Raw genomic sequence first — 19,880 nt, forward strand, 5'->3', positions numbered from 1 at the left:
TTGGCGTCAACTGCGGGTACTAGGAACGCCTAATTTCCATAGCCCCGCCCTCTCCATGATTTTCCCCGCCTCCACTCAGCCCCCGCCCACCGGTTCCAAGCCAAGCTTCCTCAAGACTGGGAACCTCCCGGACTAACTAACCTTCACTCAAGGAACACTGCCCTTTGCAAGCCCGCGCGCCGCCTCCACCACCCTGTCGTCTCGTGACCCCAGCCCCCTACACGGGGGCAGAAACAGGTGGGCATCCATTATATATCTCGAGAGAACTAGAAAGAATGTGGGGTGAAAAGTGTGATATATTTGGGAGAACTCCAGGGATTCTGGCCAGAAACCACTCTGTGGAGGATGTGGGGTCAGAATTCGTGAGCTAAATCTGCTGCCAAGCACTGTACCGTTCATTATCATTTATTTTTATACAGAGACTTTGGATGACAAAAAGCTTCCTGCTCTCCTTCAATCCATTATTATCCCTATTTTTCGGATGAGTAAACTGAATCCCAGAGAAAGAAGTGTCCAGGGTCATACAGCCGGTGAATAAAGGGCTGGGGCTGGAGCCCTATTCTCGGTCCCTTCTTGATTCAGGGCCCTACAATGGTGACTGAAGGGAGTGCTGGTTATGCCATTCAGAATTCTGGGGTAGCTGAAGGGAGGAGTGTCGCCCCATCTCTCTGGAGTCACAAGCTGCTATTCCTGGAGGGAAGCTATGGTCAGCTTGCCAGGAGGTGATTCCTTACCTAGAACCCGTGTAGTACCTTCCTGGGCATTAACCTCATTTTGCCTCATTTTAACTGAAGCCTGGGGAAAGGAATGACTTGCAGCAAAGTCGGTCGCCAAGCCTCCTGGAGTTGAAGCTTCAAATGCTCAATGCTCTCCTCCCCTCACTCCCGCTGTCACTGCAGATTGAAAAGGGGTGGTGATTGGATTGTGCACTCCAAGCCGTGACTCTAAAGCGGAGGGTCCGTAAGAGGAGGGGGGAGAGTGAAGGATGGGAGTGATTAATAAAACCCAGGCAATAAAACCATCAACCGAACCCGTCAGAACACACTGGGCGTTCTGAATTTAGGGACATTATTATTCCAAATGATGAGACCACGTGTGCACTTACAAAAACAAAAAAGACCTGAAATGTGCCAGATAGAATGGTCGGAAGTTATGGGGTTAACCCAGGAGAGCTTCGCGGAGGAGGTGAGACTTGAACTGATTAAGCAAGCTAGCTGGGCGGCGGGCTGGCTGTTCCACCGGGGGAGTGTGCGGCTGGTGCCAAGGTTTGCGGGCGGCGTAGGTACTGTACTGCTCTGGGGAGCCATGCGAAACGGAACCAGAGGGTCTGCGCGAGCTGCGCCTGGGGCCGGCGCCAGCCTTCCTCAGACGTCCTAACCCGACTCCCTGACCAAAGTCCAGCCTAAAGCCCACGCGCGGCGAGGAGGCACGCGAGGCGGCAGCGTTCTCTCTGCAACCTCCCCTAGAGGCGTGAGACCTCAGTTCCTTCTTTGGGTTATAAGGAAGCAAACTGAGGTGGCGGAGGGGGAAGCCACCCGCTAAGGTCACCTTGTTGGTCCGTGTCAAAGCCAGCATGGAACACGTCCCCGCCTGCCTATGCCAGCGCCCCGAGCAAGTCCCGTCTGGCGCCGTCGGTTTTCTAAACTCCGCACCCGGCCTGGGGCTTCCCGGATTCTGAGAGCATTGGAGCTGGGACGCGGAGAGGCCGCCGCGCACTACAGGGCTTGGATGCGGTAGCCCCGCCCGGAGTGGCACTGGCGGGCAAGCTCGAGAATAGGAAGAAACCGCGGGGCCCTAAGCGGGAGAAGGGGCTTCTTGGGCACGCCTCAGCTGATGACGCCAACAGGGGACGTGACAGTAACAACTATGGCTTCCTTCGGGATTTCCCTTCCTAGACAGCCTACGGCGCGGACAGCAGCCCGGGGTACAGGGGGGAAGGGGTGCGCAGACGCTGGCACGTGCCCAGCCACCTACCGGGCGGGGAATGGGCAGGCGGGGAAGGGAAATGGACGTCAGAGCAGAGGATTACAGGGCTACCCTCTGCCGCATCTCCCCTGGTGTAGGGCCTTGGATGCTGCTGCCTCCGGAAGCCAGGAACACGGCGGGAGAATACCAACAGTTGCTTTTGTTTGGAAATTTATGCAGGAAAAGCCTGGCAGCGAAACAGACTGCTTGCACCTGTTTCTCAAAGAGCCATCAAGTATGAAAATCTTTGCAAAGGGTCCTCTTGAATGAGGAAGGCATTCTGCACTTGTCTGAGAGCTAGGAAAATTATGCAGCAGTTAGAGGCACAGCTTAGGGTTGGTGCCCTGTATAGAACTGTAGTCCTGTAAGAACTATTCATTTAACATTTACTGAACACTTATTTCCTGCCATGCACTTTGCTAGCATAGCTGGGGATTCCTGGTGAATAAGATAAATGTTCCCCTCCCCTCAAACTCTGGCTTTCACTTGATTGAGAGCGATTTCAATTTCTGCAGTGTTTTGTTACTGATTTGCCCAACATGCTCTTTACTGCCTGTCCTGTCCTGCCTCAGATATCGACCTTCCCTAAAACAAGTCCTTAGGCCACTCTTATTCCCAAAGGCATGACAGAGGCAGGAAGCCCTAGATGTTTCCAGGAAAATAGGTCAATAACAGTTCCAGAGGAGAGGGTGGCAGAGCAGGTTAGAAGAGGACTTCAAGGGGGGTGGGGGATACCCAGGCTAGATGTGTTTATCTTGGTAGAGGAGAGTAAAGCCCAGCGGTGAGGTCAGGATTTAGGCTGGCTAGAGATCTCAGGCAACATTTGGAACCAAGCATTGTAGGCAAGGGTTAACACTTGAAAACTCCAAGCCAGATTGAAGGGTATGCACAGAGGCAGCCTGTGCTCCAGTCTCTGCTCAGCTGTTACCTCCAGAAAGCCTTTTCTGACTCCCCCCAGCTGAGTTATGTGCCCCTACCTGGTGCTCTCAAGACCCACTGTGCTTATGTGATGGTAGAACTCACCATATTTAATGAAATTTTCTTGTCTGACTTCTCACTAGAGTACAAGTCCCCTGTAAGTAGGAATTGTCTTTCTCATCCCCAGCGCCCCCTATTGGCTGACACACCGTCCTTGAAAAAGCCATTCCCGGAAGGAGGAGCCGGTTATCACAGTGGAAAGTAGGATTTTAGCTGGCGATAGGATGAGGGACAGACAGCTGCAGCTTAAATGTCACCTCCTCAGGGAGGCCTTTACTGACCCCCAAACTAGTTAGTTCTCATGTTATACATTCTCACTGAACACTTTATTTGCCTTAATACTTATAATTAAATTATTTGGGAATTGTTTCTTCACTTGGCTTCCAAGATACTGTAATCTTGTTTTCCTCCTACTTCACTGACTACTTGTTTTTAATTTCCTTTGATGTTTCCTCCTCATGTGCTCAACCTTTCAATGCTGGGGTAGTCCAGGACTTGGCCTCCCTTTTCTCTGACCACCTCACTCCCTTGGAGATAGTATCCAGTCTCAAAGCTTTAAATACTGTCTAGAAACAGCACAAAGCACTGGTTCTTGAAACTAATGTGTACATGAGGAATCATTGTACTATTCTATTTTTGCATGTGTTTGAAATTTTCTATTAAAAATAAACTTTAAAAAAGGTATCTATCTGATGATTCTCAGATCTCACTTGAACACCAAACTCTAATATCCAAATGTCAGCCTGACCTCTCCTCCTTCATGTCTACTAGGCATCACAAGCTTCATTAGCCTAACACTGAGCTCCTGATCATCAGCTCCATCCCCAACTTTCTCTTTCAGCAGTCCCCCCACGTCAGAACATGGTAACTCCATCCTTCCATTTGCTCAGGACAGAAGACTTAGGGTCACTCTTGACTCCTTCACCCCACATCCAACCCTAGAATACACCAGGCATGTTGCCACCCCAGGGTCTCCACATTTCCTCATCTGCTATCTGTAATACACTCTGCTGCACGTCTTCTCTACTCACCTGGGACCTGCTTCAGAACTTGACTCAGATATGACCTTTTTAGGCCCTACTACCTATTCTTTTAAAAATTGCAATCTTACCCTAAACATTCTCCATCTCCATCCTCTGCTTTATGTTTCTTCATAGTCATTGCCACCTAATGTACTTCATATTTTACTTATTCGTTTACTGTCTGGCTCCTCCCACCAGAATGTACACTCCATGATGACAGACAGGTTTGTCTGTTTTGTATACTGCTGTATCTCCAGCATCTAGAACAGTGTCTGGCACATGATAGCACCCAATAAATACCTGCTGAAGGTATTAAATGTTAGAATCCATGGGAGTCCGAAAGATCAGAGTAACAGGCTTTATTGAAAGGAAGAAAGGAACCCTGCCGGGCACTTCTCCAGGGAGAAGAGCGCCAGTTACAGACTAGGGGTGAATTATATAGTGTTTGGGAGAGCCTGAGGGGATACTGAGGCAAAAGTTCTGGTATGTCCGGAATGCTCCTCCTTGGGGGGTTTGCCAGCTTCTTGGAATTCCTCTGTCTCAGGGTCCAGTAAGGGTGAGGTCTCACAGATAAGCGGAACATCAAGAGGGCAGTTTGGAATTCACGTATCTATCATTTCTGAACTCTGTGGTTATATATAAAAGAAAGGCAGTCATTAATTTTATAATATACGGTGAGGGGTGATGAGGAGAAAGAGGAGAAAAAATTGAAAAATTATTGCTTCTTCTGGAGAGAACTCAAGAAGGGAACCTTGCCAAGCCAAGTCCTTTATCCAGTTAAGGAGGTCATCAATTTCCATGCTCTAAGGTCTGAACCAGACGATGTCTCCGAAAACCTGAGTGAGGAAGTAAAAAAAAATTTGCAAGGTAATAATTGTGAATTCCTTGCTGCAAGTGCTGAGTGGACAGAGTGACATGGTAATACATGGTCTCCTGGATGAGCCTCATGAAACGTGCTGGTCTGGTTCCTCTCAAATGGGAGGACATGTGGAGATTTTTAGAGACAGGGAACCTGTTGATGTAAGTTTTTAGAAGGACTGAATAAGTGTGGTTTAAAAGGAAGGGGGTTTGGAGAACATTCAGGAGGAAACTTCTCGGGCTGAGGGGCAGCTTCTTCCTGCTGTCATCCCTACCTATTTGATATTTTCCTTGTGAAGTTTTCCTTGGGGTATTGGGGAATAGGAGTGTAGGAGTATTTGATTGTAGGTAATCCTAGAGATTTCTCTCATTCGAGACTGTAGGAACTTGATAAAGAAGGGGGCAAGTATTTGGAGATCAGGAATGCAGAGATAAGGAGGGTTGTATAGTGGGGGGTGAAAGTTCTTCCATGGTAAAGTTAGAGATACTCTTTCCTGGCTGCCCTGGAGAGAGCAGTTAGTTTGAGCTAAAAGAAATGTTTTGGCCTGATCTGTGGTGGCGCAGTGGATAAAGCATCGACCTGGAACGGTGAGGTGGCCAGTTCCTGGGCTTGCCTGGTCAAGGCACATATGGGAGTTGATGCTTCCTGCTCCTCCCCCCTCCACTTCTTTCTTTCTCTCTTTCTCTCTCCTCTCTATAAAAATGAATAAATAAAATCTAAAAAAAAGAAATGTTTCATGTCCGTTTGTAGGTTCTTCTGCAGCCAAGAAGACCAAGTGATCTTGTCCCCTTACTATGTGAAGGGTAAAAAGACTGAGAAGTGTTAAGAGGTGAATGCTATTAATTCTCCCCGTTCTTCAGGGATATGGGAGAACTTTAGGGTTAGGGGACCTGTAGGGGTTGAAAGATAGGATTTAGGATATTTGCTGATATAGGGTTTCAGATTTTTCTGTTTCGCGAGGGCAGGTTTCAGGGTTGGTGTGTAGGGTTAGGTAGATTTTTCCAATTTTCTGATTGTCGAAGGTCTGCATGCGGTTCTGTAATAAACTAGTGAACAAATGTAAGAGGCAGGGTTTAAAAGTTAGAAAAATAAATAGGAGAGTGAGTGGACTAATGAAAGGCAATAGTCAAGACACCCAGTTTGTGTGAAACCACTGATTCCATGTATACAAATTCACTAGGCTTCAGAGAGAGAGAGAAAGGGAGAGAGTAGGAATAAGACAGGGAAGTGGCCAGTACCCCTGCCCCTAGACCTACTTTTGTAGAGATTCCTAAAGCAACAAGAAGAGAAATTACCTGTACAGCTTGTCTGGTCCTTAGATTGGCGGGTAGTGTACTAGGAACTGGAAGAGGTCCATGGGGTGGGATTAGGTTGATATTTGGGGTGAGATAGATTAGGGTATAGGTTTCTGTCCAATTAGTAGGGAGACACATATAGGTGTTGGTCCCACACAAGTAGAAAACCCCTGATTGGGTGAGGCAGGCTGAGAGGTGAATAGAGAATAGGAGAACAAGGGATCAATATTGTTTCTCTGTTTCTGAGCTCCAGATGGTCAGTGTGGAAGAAAGAGTTGCCCTTAGCAGCAGTGGGAGTTGTCAGGATCACGGTGTGTGGACCTGTCCACATGAAAGTCAGTCCTTGGGTGATGTACTGCTGGAAGCGCCTCTTGGATAGTCTTTGAACAGTTTGCTGAGTAACCTGTAAATCCTGCAAGTACTTAAGGAAAGGGTGGTTATATTTCTACACTTTGCAGTTAGAGTTTAAGTCCTAGAGACCATGCTTCTAGCTGGAATTAGCAGCAGGTCCCAGCCTACAATAGGCATGGGGCATTGAGACAAGAGTTATAAAGGAGATATTATACATTAAATAAAGCAACAAAATCAGACTATCAATACCCACAGTAGAGATCTTCGAGGGATAAATAAAATTTAAATATTCAGGCAAGGCATAGTAGATAGCCCTTGTGTTTACAAGAAATGAGATTAGTTTACCTGCTACTTGGAAGAAATACCTTAGGCTCGTGAACGATGTCCTTGGGCCTTCAATGGCAATACCCAGCATGCTAGGCAAGGTCAGGTCACAGGTAGCTGGAGTAGGGCTAGAAGAGACTGAACCCTCCCTCCATGGAGCAAGGGGGCAGCTTACCTTCTTGTATCCCTCTTTCCACAGCAATGATGTGTCCCTTGATGGGGCCAGGAAGCCTGGCAGGCCTCAGTTCAATGACCTTTCTTTCCACTCTGGAGCAGGGCCCTGATGGAATCCTATGAAGCCCTTTAGGGTGCTGGAGCCTTTAAGAGCTTATGCCAAAAGCTGGTATTTCCTGACTTCTTTTGGGCCTTATTTGCCTTTTCTGTCACTTCCTTGGCCATTATAAATCTTAAAAGCCGTGCTCAGAAGATCTCACTGAGGTTTGACTAAGAGAGCAAAATTGGGAATCCAATGTCTAAAGAAGCCTATTAGACTGAGGAAAGAAAAGAGTTGATTTGCAGTGGTAGGTGGTTGGAGACTGCGAGGGTCTGAGTTTGATTTAGGGTGAGACCTCAGGTGGTGGGGGTTAAGGTGATGCCTAGATAGACTACAGACTGAGAATGAAGTTGAGCCTTAGCAGAGAAGACATTATATCCCTTCACAGTGAGAAAGTGAAGAAGGGTGGCCATGTGTCTCCTTGAGGCAGGCAGGGAGGGGCTGTAGAGGAGTAGGTTATCTACATATTATAAGAGAGTACTAGTTTTGAGATTGCATGCTGTTAAATCCTGAGCTAATGCCTGCCCAAATAGGTGTGGGCTGTTTCTGATCCCCTGGGGTAAAATAGTCCATGTAAGATGCTGGGCTGCATTAGTGTCTGGGTCAGTCTAAATAAAGGTAAATGCAAACAGTAAGTAAGAGTCAGGGTGTAGAGGAATGGTAAAGAAGGCATTCTTGAGGTTTTTAGGATTATGAAGTGAGTGGTGTTTGAGGGAATGTGTGACAGTAACTTGTAGAGATTAGGGACTACTGGATGGAGGGGAATTACTGACTCATTGATTAGGTGTAAGGCTTGTACGAGGCGATAAACCCCTGAAGGTTTTCGAACAGGAAGGATGGGAGTATTGCAGGGAGAATCCATAGGGATGAGTAAACCTCAGTTTATGAGGTGGGTAATTATTGGTTTAAGGTCTTAGAAACAGACACAGTTACACATTAAACAAAGATTTTAAAAATTATGAATTAAGGAATTTAAATGAATGTGCTTTACTTGTTTCAATTCAAATTATACTAGAGATATTTTCTGACAAAGAGACAAGACAGATTACTTACTCACATAGCTTAATATACAATTCTGGTTTGTTTTTTTTAAGTTTTTAGAGATGGCGGGGACTTTCCAGCATAGAGGGGAAGAAGAGAGAAAGCAGACGGATGGACAGTGTGAGCAGTTGAATAGAAAAGAAGGAGGGTCACAATCTGTAGGAGGAGGAGGAGGGTAAAGTACTGGTGTGGCACCATGTGGTCAGAGTCAAAAAAGATTTAGAGCAGAGGTCCCCAAACTTTTTACACAGGGGGCCAGTTCACTGTCCCTCAGACCGTTGGGGGGCCGGACTATAAGAAAAACTATGAACAAATCCCTATGCACACTGCACATATTTTAAAGTAAAAAAACAAAATGGGAACAAATACAATATTTAAAATAAAGAACAAGTAAATTTAAATCAACAAACTGACCAGTATTTCAATGGGAACTATGGGCCTGCTTTTGGATAATGAGATGGTCAATGTGCTCCTCTCACTGACCACCAATGAAAGAGGTGCCCCTTCCGGAAGTGCAGTGGGGTCAGATAAATGGCCTCAGGGGGCCACGTGTGGCCCACAGGCCATAGTTTGGGGCCTGATTTAGAGCTTTGAGGAGAGGGGAGGGGACGAGTAGGAAAGAGGCACAGTCACAGTTTGTAAGGAAGGAAGAGGGGTCAGAGAAGAGACAGGTACCGCAGCTGGAGCCACAGCTTCTATGGAGGAGGGAGGAGATGAAGAACACAGTGGAGAAGGGAGAAGCCCCCGGCCAGCAGGGGAGGAGAAAGAGAGTGTGGTATTTGCAGGTGAATGAGAAACAGGTTTCTGAGAAGGGAGGGGGCTCTTGGAAGGGAGAGAATCCAGTGAAAGAGATTTGCAGAGGGACCAGAGAGGGGTCCCGAGAGAGGGGTGCCCCTGGGGGTCAGGCAGGAGGGGGAGAATTGGAAGTCCGCGGAGAAGGAAAGATTAGGAGCGGAGGTTTTAGGTGAGGTTTCTCTGGCCAAAAATGGCCTGCATGTAGAACAGAAGGCACAGAAATTAAGGACAGGAGAGAAGGGAGAAGAAAAGCCTGCATATAAGGAATCTCTGATGCCCTTCCCGTCTGGTGGCAGAAATTGTCAAGATCTCTTAGGATATTATAATCGAATGTCCTGTTTTCAGACCAATGGGAGTCATTGTCTAATTTGTACTGAGGCCATGCCATGTTACAGAAGAAAATGAGTTTTTTTGACTTAAGGTCAGAGACATCCTAGAGGGGTTTGGTTGGAAGGCTTAGACTCTGAAGAGCCCATAGTGGAGACAGGTGAGCAAGAAGGGGCGTCCCGCCTTTTGTCACTGTCCCAAGAGGAGAGAATCTCCATGTGGGGGAGTCATCCCTGATAGAGGTCGTCACCACCTGTCAGGGAGCTCTAAGGACGAGAAGTCCGAGAGAGTGGAGAGGTTTGGCTAGGCACCTAGTCTTCCGTGCAGTCTACTGACACTGAAAGTCAAACCCCTCAAAATGTGAGGCGTGTCAGAGAAAACCGTTCGACCAGGAAGAGGTGTTTTTAGAGAGAAATTTAGAGGCCAACCGGGGAAGGGGAAGGGAGAGACTCCTTACCTTTCTCTGGTCTGGCAGGGGTTCAGGACAGGGTTAGACTGCCGGCCAATCAACCTACAATTACACGTCCAAACAGAATCAGGGAGTAAGCCCGGGATGAGCTGCCTCTGCCCATTGCTTCCCTGGTTGTAAGTTTGGACGGCAAAGAAGGATCGTCCAGGCAGTTAGTATCCTGTCCCGGGTTTTGGCACCAAATGTTGGAATCCATGGGAGTTCGAAAGACCAGAGTAACAGGCTTTATTGAAAGGAAAAAGGGAACCCTGCTGGGCACTTCTCCCGGGGAGAAGAGCTCCAGTTACAGACTAGGGGCGAGTTATATAGGGTTTGGGAGAGCCTGAGGGGATACTGAGGCAAAAGTCCTGGTATGTCCAGAGTGCTCCTCCTTGGGGAGCTTGTCAGCTTCTTGGAATTCCTCTGTCTCAGGGGCGATAGTCCAGTAAGGGTGAGGTCTGACAGATAAGTGGAACATCAAGAGGGCAGTTTGGAATTCATGTATCTATCATTAATAAGTGTCTGTCTTCCACACTAGGTTATAATCTATGAGAGCAGAAAGAGTCTGACCAATTATTATGGTATCCAAGATACTAGGCATATAGCAGTGTTTAACAGATATCTGTTGAGTAAGTGAACTGATTACTGAAAAGCACAGTTCTTGAGGGGAAACAGTGCGAGAGCAATGAAATAGGAATGTTTGGAGGAGAAAGACCAGCCTGAGTGTTATGGAAGGTTTGCTTGTGGGCAACAGTCGACACTAATTTTGGAGGGGTAAATTGGAATCAAATTGTAGAGTTCACCGCCAGATTTAAAAGATTGTTGTTGTTGTTTTTAAAAAGATTTTATTTCTTGATTTTAGAGAGAGGAGAAAGGAGAGAGAGAGAGAAAGAAGGGGGGAGGAGCAGGAAGCATCAATTCACAGTACTACTTTCTCATATGTACCTTGACTGGACAAACCCAGAGTTCCAAACCAGCAACTTCAGCATTCCAGGTCAATGCTTTATCCACTGCGCCACCACAGATCGCCTTAAAAGGTTGTTTTGTATCCTGTAGGCTAAGACCAAAAGAGTGGTAATGATAGAAGCACTGTTTTATGAACACTGATCTGGTAGCAGTATCCAGGATGAAACTGGCAGTAGGGAGAACAGTTACAAGGCTAGGACAAGTCAGTGTGATTGGAAATCCTTTATCTAGGGTGCTTTAAGGTTGCAGGGGCTGAGAAGAAGGGACAAATGAAAGATCCATTTAAAAAAATTAACAAGACTAAAAAAAATTAAAATAAAAGATTAAGACTTTCTGGACTGAACTCGGTGTAAATAATGAATCCACGGCCCAGAGATGTTTGGGTTTTGAGCCTCATTATCTTTAAAAGTCACAACATTAGCATAAATAGAGAAACCAATAGGAATAACCACGTTGGCGACAAGATCATGCGTTTGGGCTTCAGAGTGTGCTTTTGAGGCAGTGGGGACTGGCATGGGGACGACAATGATCTGACACTACAGCATAGCTGTGACAGCTGAAGCCGTGGATACAGACTGGATCTCTGAAGAAGACAGGAGAGAGCACAGCAGGAGCTTAAAGACAAAACCATATAGAATATCCTTCAGAGGGAGGTGAAAGAAGGAAAAGGAGCCAGCAGGGGGAGAATCAAAATAACGCAGAGACGCAGAAATAAAAAGACATGAGCGTGAGAAGTACTTAAGGCCCAAAGTCTCTTCCCAAAGCATAGTCTGAAATTCTACCAGTTATTCCTTTTTGTGTAAGAATTAAGTTTGTGAAGTATATTACAGTCTTTTTCACTATAAGCTAAATTACAGTGTTTTAATCAGATTGCTTTCCACCTAACACTTAAGGATGAGATTGTTTTATGGAGATACGGAGAGGAAGTGAGAGGGGTAATTTGGAGTTCTGACATCTTGGGGAGGACTGTTGGGGATATTTTGAGTAGCCAGAAAGCAGCATGAGGGTACTGGGTAAGGGGAACAAGAAAATGGGGTCCTAAAAAGCTGAGAAGGATGCAGAAAAGGATGGAAGGATACCACTGACAATTTGGAAATCTTCTTAGAGAAAGGATCCTGATTTTTCCCTTCCCAGCGACAAAATTAAAGCAACTTCTCTTTTTACAAAATTGGGAGGAGATAGGATAGAAACGATGAAGATGATGAGGAGGAGGATAAATGATAAATTATATAGTACTTACCACATGCCAAGCACTATTCAAATTAAATACTTAAGCTTCCTACTTAATATCTCCCTCAGAGATATATACTATTATCTCCATGTTACAGGTGAGATAGGTGTGCCCTGTTAGCCTGCCCTTAGGTCTGCAGGTCTGGGATTGCAGGTTAGAAAGGACAAGGTTATGAAGTTCCTTTATAGCTGGACACGCTCCACCTCCCATCCTGAGATGTCTGCGTTAGGAAGGACAGGCAAACAAACTGGGCCAATGGTATTTTTTGGTCACATGCCTTCAACTGGGGGGAAGGAAAGAGGAACATTTCTTGACATCATCCATGAAAGGAGGTGCATGTCAACCACAGCTTTGGTCTGTCTCTAACCTAGATTTTAAAGAGATCTGATGTGTATAAGGAGCAATCATGGTACAGACATTGAACTTGGAGTCAGAAGACTTAGATCTGGACAGTATGGGTTGACCTTGAGCATGTCAATCCTTCTCTCTGGGCTGCACTCTCCTCAATTACAAATGAAGGCACTGTTGAGAATTAAGTTTCTAAGGTAACTTCCCGCTTGAAAATGGCACAATTCTAGAACCTGGTGGTTGAGTATGACAAATGATGATCTCTCTCTCCCACTGCATATGTTTGAAAGCATGATATTTTGGATATAAATATGCCAATGTCTGCTGTCTGTGTGTGTGCATTCCAGCTATATGACTAAAACCTTAGTTGTTTGTGGATAAACAAGGGCTGCTTCTTGGTTTTCTCCAGGAGAGACCAAATGGCTCTGTGAGTTAGTAAACAAGACGATCCCTGACTCAAGTTATGGCGAGAGGGCAAATAATTCCAGAAAATGTTTTAGTCTGCACTCATTCTTTGGCATAGCTATTTTCATTTTTTCCATCCTTTTTACACCAAATGTAATTTAGTCTTGACATCAACACTTGAAATTACATAGGTTTATATAGAAGAGAAAAATGAGATTCAGAGATTACGTGACCTGTCCCAGATAACACAACTTGTTAGAACCAGAATGAGAACTCAGAACTAGGACTTCTGATTCCTGGCTTGTATGTTCTTCCTAGTTCTGTGCTTGGTGTTAGAAGATATAACATGCATAAGAAACAGAGCCAAAGGGGGTCTGCTTCTAGGTGAAGGTGCAGTGGAGAGCCTTTGGTCAAAGGATGCCAAGATGACTTGCCTGCTCCCTTCCCACCTATGCAGCCTGCTGGCTGCAGCATCATTTCAGTAAGATCTAAAGCTCAGAAACTTAAAGATAATGGTTACTTCAAGAAGCACAAACTAGAACTATAATCAGAATTAATTAGAATGTCAGAGGGTAATGATAGAAGCCTCTGGCAAGATGTGAAAGATGTTTATTAATTCTTCTCAGCACCTAATTTCTTCTCTTTCATAGCGCTCATTTCTATTAAGCAGGGATGTGATCGTACCACCTCTCAGAGTTGGTGTGAGGATCAAAGGAGATAAGTAGGTAAAAGAACTTCTGAAAAAGGCACGCAAAAGTTTGCTGGTTCATTCAACCAAGCAACAATTGTTGAGTACCTACAACAATCCAGGAACTGTGTTAGGAACTGGAGAAAGATTAACACAAACAAAAAACAAGGAGCTCAAAATCACCAGTACCATTTCCCCTACTGCCCTCTTTCTTGTTGCCTCTGTGTTTCTTCTTGTCTAGGACCACATGGGGGAGAAGTGCCCTGTAGGCCTCTCCAATGTCTCAGGCATTCCTGTTATGGGCCAACCTACATTGGACCAGCAGAGGGCTCCCTCTGCAGTAGCTCATTGAATAAATCATTAATTTACTTACTGTGAGGCAAGCATGGTTCTAGGTGTTGGTGAACAGACAAGGTCTTTGCCATCATGGAGGTCACTGCCTCCTAGGGAAGGCAGATGTTGAACAAATCGACATGCAACTAAATATATTCACAAATCATGGTGAGAGGAGTGTGAGGTGGGGAGAGAGGAGTGGAATACCATTTAGAGCAGAGGTCCCCAAACTTTTTACACAGGGGTCCAGTTCACTGTCCCTCAGACCGTTGGAGGGCCGCCACATACAGTGCTCCTCTCACTGACCACCAATGAAAGAGGTGTTCCTTCCGGAAGTGCTGCAGGGGGCCGGATAAATGGCCTCAGGCGGCTACATGCGGCCCGCGGGCCGTAGTTTGGGGATGCCTGATTTAGAGGGTCTCTCTGAGGAGGCAGGACAAAGATGAGATCCGTGAGAGATGAGAAATTGGCACAGCAAACAGCCTGGGAAGGAGTTCTCCAGGCAGAGGGAGCAGCAAAGCCAAAGGCCCTTGACGTAGCAGGGAACGTGGTGTCGTCAAAGAATTGAGAGAAAAACAGTGTGACAGAGACCAAAGCAATCAAGACAGAGGTACTCGCCTGACCAGGCGGTGGCACAGTGGATAGAGCGTCAAACTGGGATACAGAGGACCGAGGTTTGAGACCCCAAGGTTGCCAGCTTGAGAGCGGGCTCACCTGGTTTGAGCAAAGCTCACCAGCTTGGACCCAAGGTTGCTGGCTTGAGCGAGGGGTTACTCAGTCTGCTGAAGGCCCACGGTCAAGGCACATATAAGAAAGCAATCAATGAACTAAGGTGTCACAACGAAAAACTGATGATTGATGCTTCTCATCTCTCTCCCTTCCTGTCTGTCTGTCCCTATCTATCCTTCTCCCTGACTCTCTCTGTGGAAAAAAAAAAAAGGGGGGGGAGGAGGAGATACTCAATAGAATGGGATGGAGAGGCAGGGACAGGACCACGTTGGGCCTGCAGACTGAGGTAAGGAATTCACTGTAAGTGCACTGCACTTCCAATGCCTTCTGCTCTCTTCCCAGTGCTAGGGGAGAAATGACTTATGTTGTTCCAGTAGTTGTCTTCTTGTGACAGGGACGAAAGGGTGGAGGTAAGTTAGAGAAATTTGGCATAGTACAAACCACCAAAAAACAAACAAACAAAAAACCAATTGTCAACTTTAGCTCCTTCACTTTAGGTTACTAACCACTAAACTCATCTGACCCAGAACCTATGAAGTAGGTGGGTGATGCCAAAGATTTTCATCCCCATCCTGAACACAGACCTACAGAAATAAATTAGTTAATTCAGTGGTCATTGTGCCTGTTTTAAATGGACTCCTTAGTTTGCTCAGATGGCTCATATCTCTTAGCATGGAGTATTGATTTATCACTTAAAACCTAGAAGGGGAAATAAATGTACACAAATAAATGTATTAAAGAAAAGAGGAATAAAAGCCACAAGAAGGGTCACAGAAAGGTATTATTGAATTAATAAAGCTCTTTTAATCACATGTTATAGGAGCCATTGAGTGCTCCTCTCCAATATCATGAAGTGATAAGTGCTGCAAACACTTTTTCCTGGAGGGGACCACAGGAAGAGAGGCCAGGTAAAGACAGGGGCTCCTATGTCCTGCGGGTAGGATGGAAATTGGTTAGAGATGTAGATTGGTACTTATGGTACCTTACTGGAATGAAAGTAATATGGATCAAAAGACTCAAAAAAAATTCACTTTGACCCAGTAACTCCTCTTCTAGAAATTTACCCCAAGGGGAAAAAAAGATTTATTTAAAGATTTGTAGATAAGAATTTTTATCAGAAGGTCATTACAATATCAAATGATTAAAAACTCCAGTATCCAATCTGTATTATATAATTACATTACGGTACATATTTGTGTTGTAATATGTGTATAGAAGTTTTTGAAGAACTGTAGTAACTTCTGAAAATGTTCAAGATATTGTTTTAAAGGAACATACAATATAATTGTAATATAAATTACAATATAATGGGATAAATGCTTTGACAAAGAAAGGTGGGAACAACTTGGGAAATGAAGGAAGGATTCCCAGGAATACTGACATCTGAGATGGGTCTTAAAGGACAAGTAGGAATTTCCAGGTGGAAGGGAAAGAAAGAACCAGGTGGAGACCCCTAAATTCTGAAGGAGAAGGCTGGAGGGCAATACACCTCTTGAGAAGGGGGTGCAGCAACCATACCTCTTGCACCACCATTTTCTGCAAGACCATCATCTTTTCTTAAGCGCAGCCAGTCTCCAACATTGGAGCCAGGATAGTAGGTGGCCAGGATAGGTGATTCCCCCCCACTAGAGAAGGGATGCTCGTGGAGGCTGTACCCGCGGCAAGAGCTCGAGAAAACGCCACTGCGCTTGGCTGAGAAGGCGTGGCGTGGCATATCCCTACACTCGAGTTTCCGGCCAACAAATAAGTCCCAGGGCCCGCTCAGCCTCACCTCCCAGACCTTCCGGTGGCGCCAAAAAACGACCTGGAGTGTTGACGCAGTGCGCAAACGCACTGGGTCACTGGCCCCCAGCGGTGTGAAGTTTCACACCCTGGTGGAGGTTATGTGAGGCTTACCCAGCCTAAGCCAGGACTCCAAGGTAGAGCGCCAGGCCTGGTGGGGAGTCCACACAGCCAGAGGGGACCTGGGGAGCCAGAGCACTCTTTTCTGAGTTCGTTACCTTGGTTCCTGGCCACAGCCTCCCAGACGCCCCTACTCTCTGGGGTCTTGCTCCCGTTTCCCCTCGCTGGTCGGCCCCTACAGCCCTCCTTCTCATTTCCTTCTTCATCCCTCTGTTCCTTCCACTGCCCTGTCTCTGAGGGGAAGGGTGGGACAAGTCTAGAGGAGAGGCTGGAGGGAAGAATAAAGTCTGGTTAGCTGTAAGCACTGCCCTCTGGCCTGGCTTGGGACGCCTGACTTCCCTCAAGTATCTCAGGGATTGGTCTGAACTGTTTCTCCCTTGGTCATTGTAGGTCTCCCCGATTCCTGACCGAACCTGTTCAAGGGCTGAGGCGCAATGAGTGAGTCACAGATCCCACTCATTGTTGTCTTATATTTGTCCCTTTGTAGTCATTTACCCACTTAGCCCCTGGTGGCAATGAGTTTCCTGTCGCTGGAAGTTCACTTCTCCGCAACCTCACCTGTCAAAATTCTCACAAATGCTTCTTCTCCTCTGACCCAGATCATGTCTCATGTGGAGGAAGCAACCCGCCGGCTGTCTAAAACTGGGACAACCCTCTATGCAGTGCTGGAGCTTAAGAAGGGTGCCTCACCTGAAGACATCAAAAAGGCCTACAGGTTCAGATCTCAGCCCTTTATTCAACACTACAATTTCCCCTCTTAAGCCCATTTCTTTCTACCTTACTCTCTGTCTTTTTTTTTTCTTTCTTTCTTTCTTTCTGAAGTTAGAGAAGCAGGGAGGCAGTCAGACAGACTCCTGCATGAGCCCGACAGGGATCTACCCGGCATACCCAGCAGGGGGAGATGCTCTGCCCATCTGGGCTGTTACTCCATTGTGGTGGGAGCCATTCTAGCGCCTGAGGCAGAGGGCATGGAGCTGTCCTCAGCGCCTGGGCTAACTTTTGCTCCAGTGGAGCCTTGGCTGCAGGAGGGGAAGAGAGAGACAGAGAGGAAGGAAAGGGGGAAGGGTGGAGAAGCGGATAGGCGCTTCTCCTATGTGCCCTGGCCAGGAATCGAACCTGGGACATCCACATGCCTGGCCGACGCTCTACCACTGAGCCAACCGACCAGGGCCTCTGTCCCATTTTTTAAAAAAACAACTTTGGGTCTGGATGGGGTTATCATCCTCTTCAGTGTGGCATGGGAAGGGGCTGCTTGCCTCCATTCTTCATTCTACATCTACTGCATTTCTTCTTCACTATCTAGAAACCTATTCCTGCCATTTATCCTAACCCTCCCTCCCCAGCTACTTCATTCTCTCCCCACTCCCCTATTGGGTATCACCTGGGTAGGAGACTGGCCTTGCAGTATCATCCAGATAAGAATCCAAGGAATGCTCAAGCAGCAGAAATATTCAAAGAGATCAACACAGCCCACGCCATTCTGAGTGACCCTAAGAAGCGGAAAATCTACGACCAACATGGCTCATTGGGAATATATTTATATGATAACTTTGGCGAAGAAGGCGTCAGATACTATTTTACGCTAAATAGTTGTTGGTTCAAGGTACACAATTTTTCCAAGCCCTTTAAGAATAAGGAAAGAGGGTGACCCTCATCATCTTGAAACCTGAGCCCCTTCTCCTAGGGAAAAGGTTCTGTTGTCTCATTTTCTGGGTGCTAAGAGGATGGTGGGAATGGAGCTTAAATGAATATATAGAATAACTATTGGACTGAGGCCATTCTTTTCTAACTTTTAGACACTTGTCCTCCTGTGTGCTCTGCTCACCTGTTGTTGTTGCTGCTGCTGCTGCTGCTTTTGCTGTGGAACACTTAAGCCACCATCTGAGGACATAGCAAGGAGGAAATATGAGCAGAATGTCCAGAATCAGCCTTCGAGGTCAGGTGAGAACCAGAGACAGGGACCAAGGTAAGAGCTGGAATAGGAATGAAAAAAAAATGGTTGGAAGTAAAAGTGTGAACCCCTAAATTCGAGAGTCTTACATCGGTATTGGGACAAAGTGAAGAAGGAGAAAAGGAGATATTTTTTTCTGAAGAGCTTATGCCACAAACTGACAGTTTGCATGTAATGTTGGCCTCTGGACAGTTAAGCTAAGGAGTGGGTGGAAATTAAGGTAAGAAATGGGTGGGAGAGTATGCCTAGAAGAGGCAGTAGTTGAAGACAAGTTAGAGGATGTAGTTTTTTGCCTTTATTCTAAAGGAAAATGAAGCCTAACCTGTGGTTGTGCAGTGGATGGAGTGTCAACAAGGAACACTGAGATTACTGGTTTGAAACCCAGGGCTTGCCCAGTCAAGGCACACTAAGAGAAATAAAGAACTAGAAGTGAAGCAACTGCAATCTCACTTCCCCTTGCTCTCTAAAATTGATAAAGAATAAAATCCTTTTTTTCAAAGGAAGATGAAGTGTCTTGTATTATCCCCACTCCAATTAGTTAAAGTTGGCTGAAGTTCACAACAGCACCACCTAACGCTGATAATGTGTAACTGCAAAGCAACGGGTTTCTCACCAGTAGGCCAGCATATTGTTACTAAATGTTTATACTGTATATGTGGTTTTCAAATTCTATCCTAGGAAACAAAGGAAATTATAGAAGAGAGGAAGATAATTCTAGTGACGATGATAATTAAAAGATGAATAAGATGGAGGTATGAAAACTGAAATGCAGCAATAATTATAGAAAAAAAATACACCACCTTCAGATGAGTCATTAGTGGAAAGTTTATCCCCTTATAGCAGCGATTTTCAACTGGTGTGCAGCTAGAACTTTTAAAACATACACTACTTTAGTCAAGAGCTTTGACCTCTTTTCCCTTAGATGTAAAATTAAAAACAAATTGACAACAGCCAACACAAAAATAGCTATCTGGTATGAATGAATCAAAATTATACTTACTTTTTTCTCAGATTGGCAAAAAATATATTTTTTGGTGTGCCAAAGAATTTTAGTAATTTATGTGCGCCATGAGACATAAAAGGTTGAAAATTGCTGCCTTCTAGTATGGACTATAAGTGTTTATATCCTTACCTATAGGGTGTTTGCTTTACATACTGGGTGCTCATTCGTTCTGGTTAATAAGATGCCAACTTCTGTCTTTAGGTGATGACCCAATGAAGGTACCTCCTGCTGCCCAGTCCACTGGCTACATTGGAGAAAGGAGCAAGTAGCCCTGTCCTGACATTGACCCTGATTTTTCCCTCCTCTTACAAGAATCCCAACTCTAGATGCATCAGTGGCATTCATCCCAATGAAGATGCCGTCTCAGTCCTTGACAGTGTCACTGACCCTGGTGATACACAGTCACCTAGCTACTCTTCCTTTTAGCTCCAGTCTGAATTTTAATCTTTTAGAAAGCAGACCTCCCATCCCCACCCTTAAGAGGTCTCAGTCAGTGGTGACAGACTTTTCCCAAGTATCCTTTTTCCTATACCTTCCTTAGGATTTGAGCCAGTGTCAGCTGGGCAGGGTCCCTGAGTCACTTAGATATCTCCACCAAGATCCTGAACACTAAGCAGAGTAGATCCTGTCTCAGAGCCGTGGAAC

The 19,880-nt window shown here is 45.8% G+C and overlaps 1 protein-coding gene across 1 annotated transcript; it reads left to right on the plus strand.

Moving 5' to 3' along the window:
• The first annotated feature begins 157 nt into the window (after positions 1-157).
• On the plus strand, positions 158-19,504 carry DNAJC5G (DnaJ heat shock protein family (Hsp40) member C5 gamma). The gene is made up of 5 exons (XM_066264718.1): positions 158-237; positions 16,881-16,996; positions 17,671-17,884; positions 18,078-18,222; positions 19,437-19,504. Exons 2-5 carry the CDS (start codon positions 16,884-16,886, stop codon positions 19,502-19,504), a joined length of 540 nt encoding a protein of 179 aa, XP_066120815.1. The 5' UTR covers positions 158-237; positions 16,881-16,883.
• The last annotated feature ends 376 nt before the right edge of the window (positions 19,505-19,880 follow it).

This window comes from Saccopteryx bilineata, chromosome 3 (genome assembly GCF_036850765.1).
Source record: "Saccopteryx bilineata isolate mSacBil1 chromosome 3, mSacBil1_pri_phased_curated, whole genome shotgun sequence".
Classification (NCBI taxonomy): domain Eukaryota; kingdom Metazoa; phylum Chordata; class Mammalia; order Chiroptera; family Emballonuridae; genus Saccopteryx; species Saccopteryx bilineata.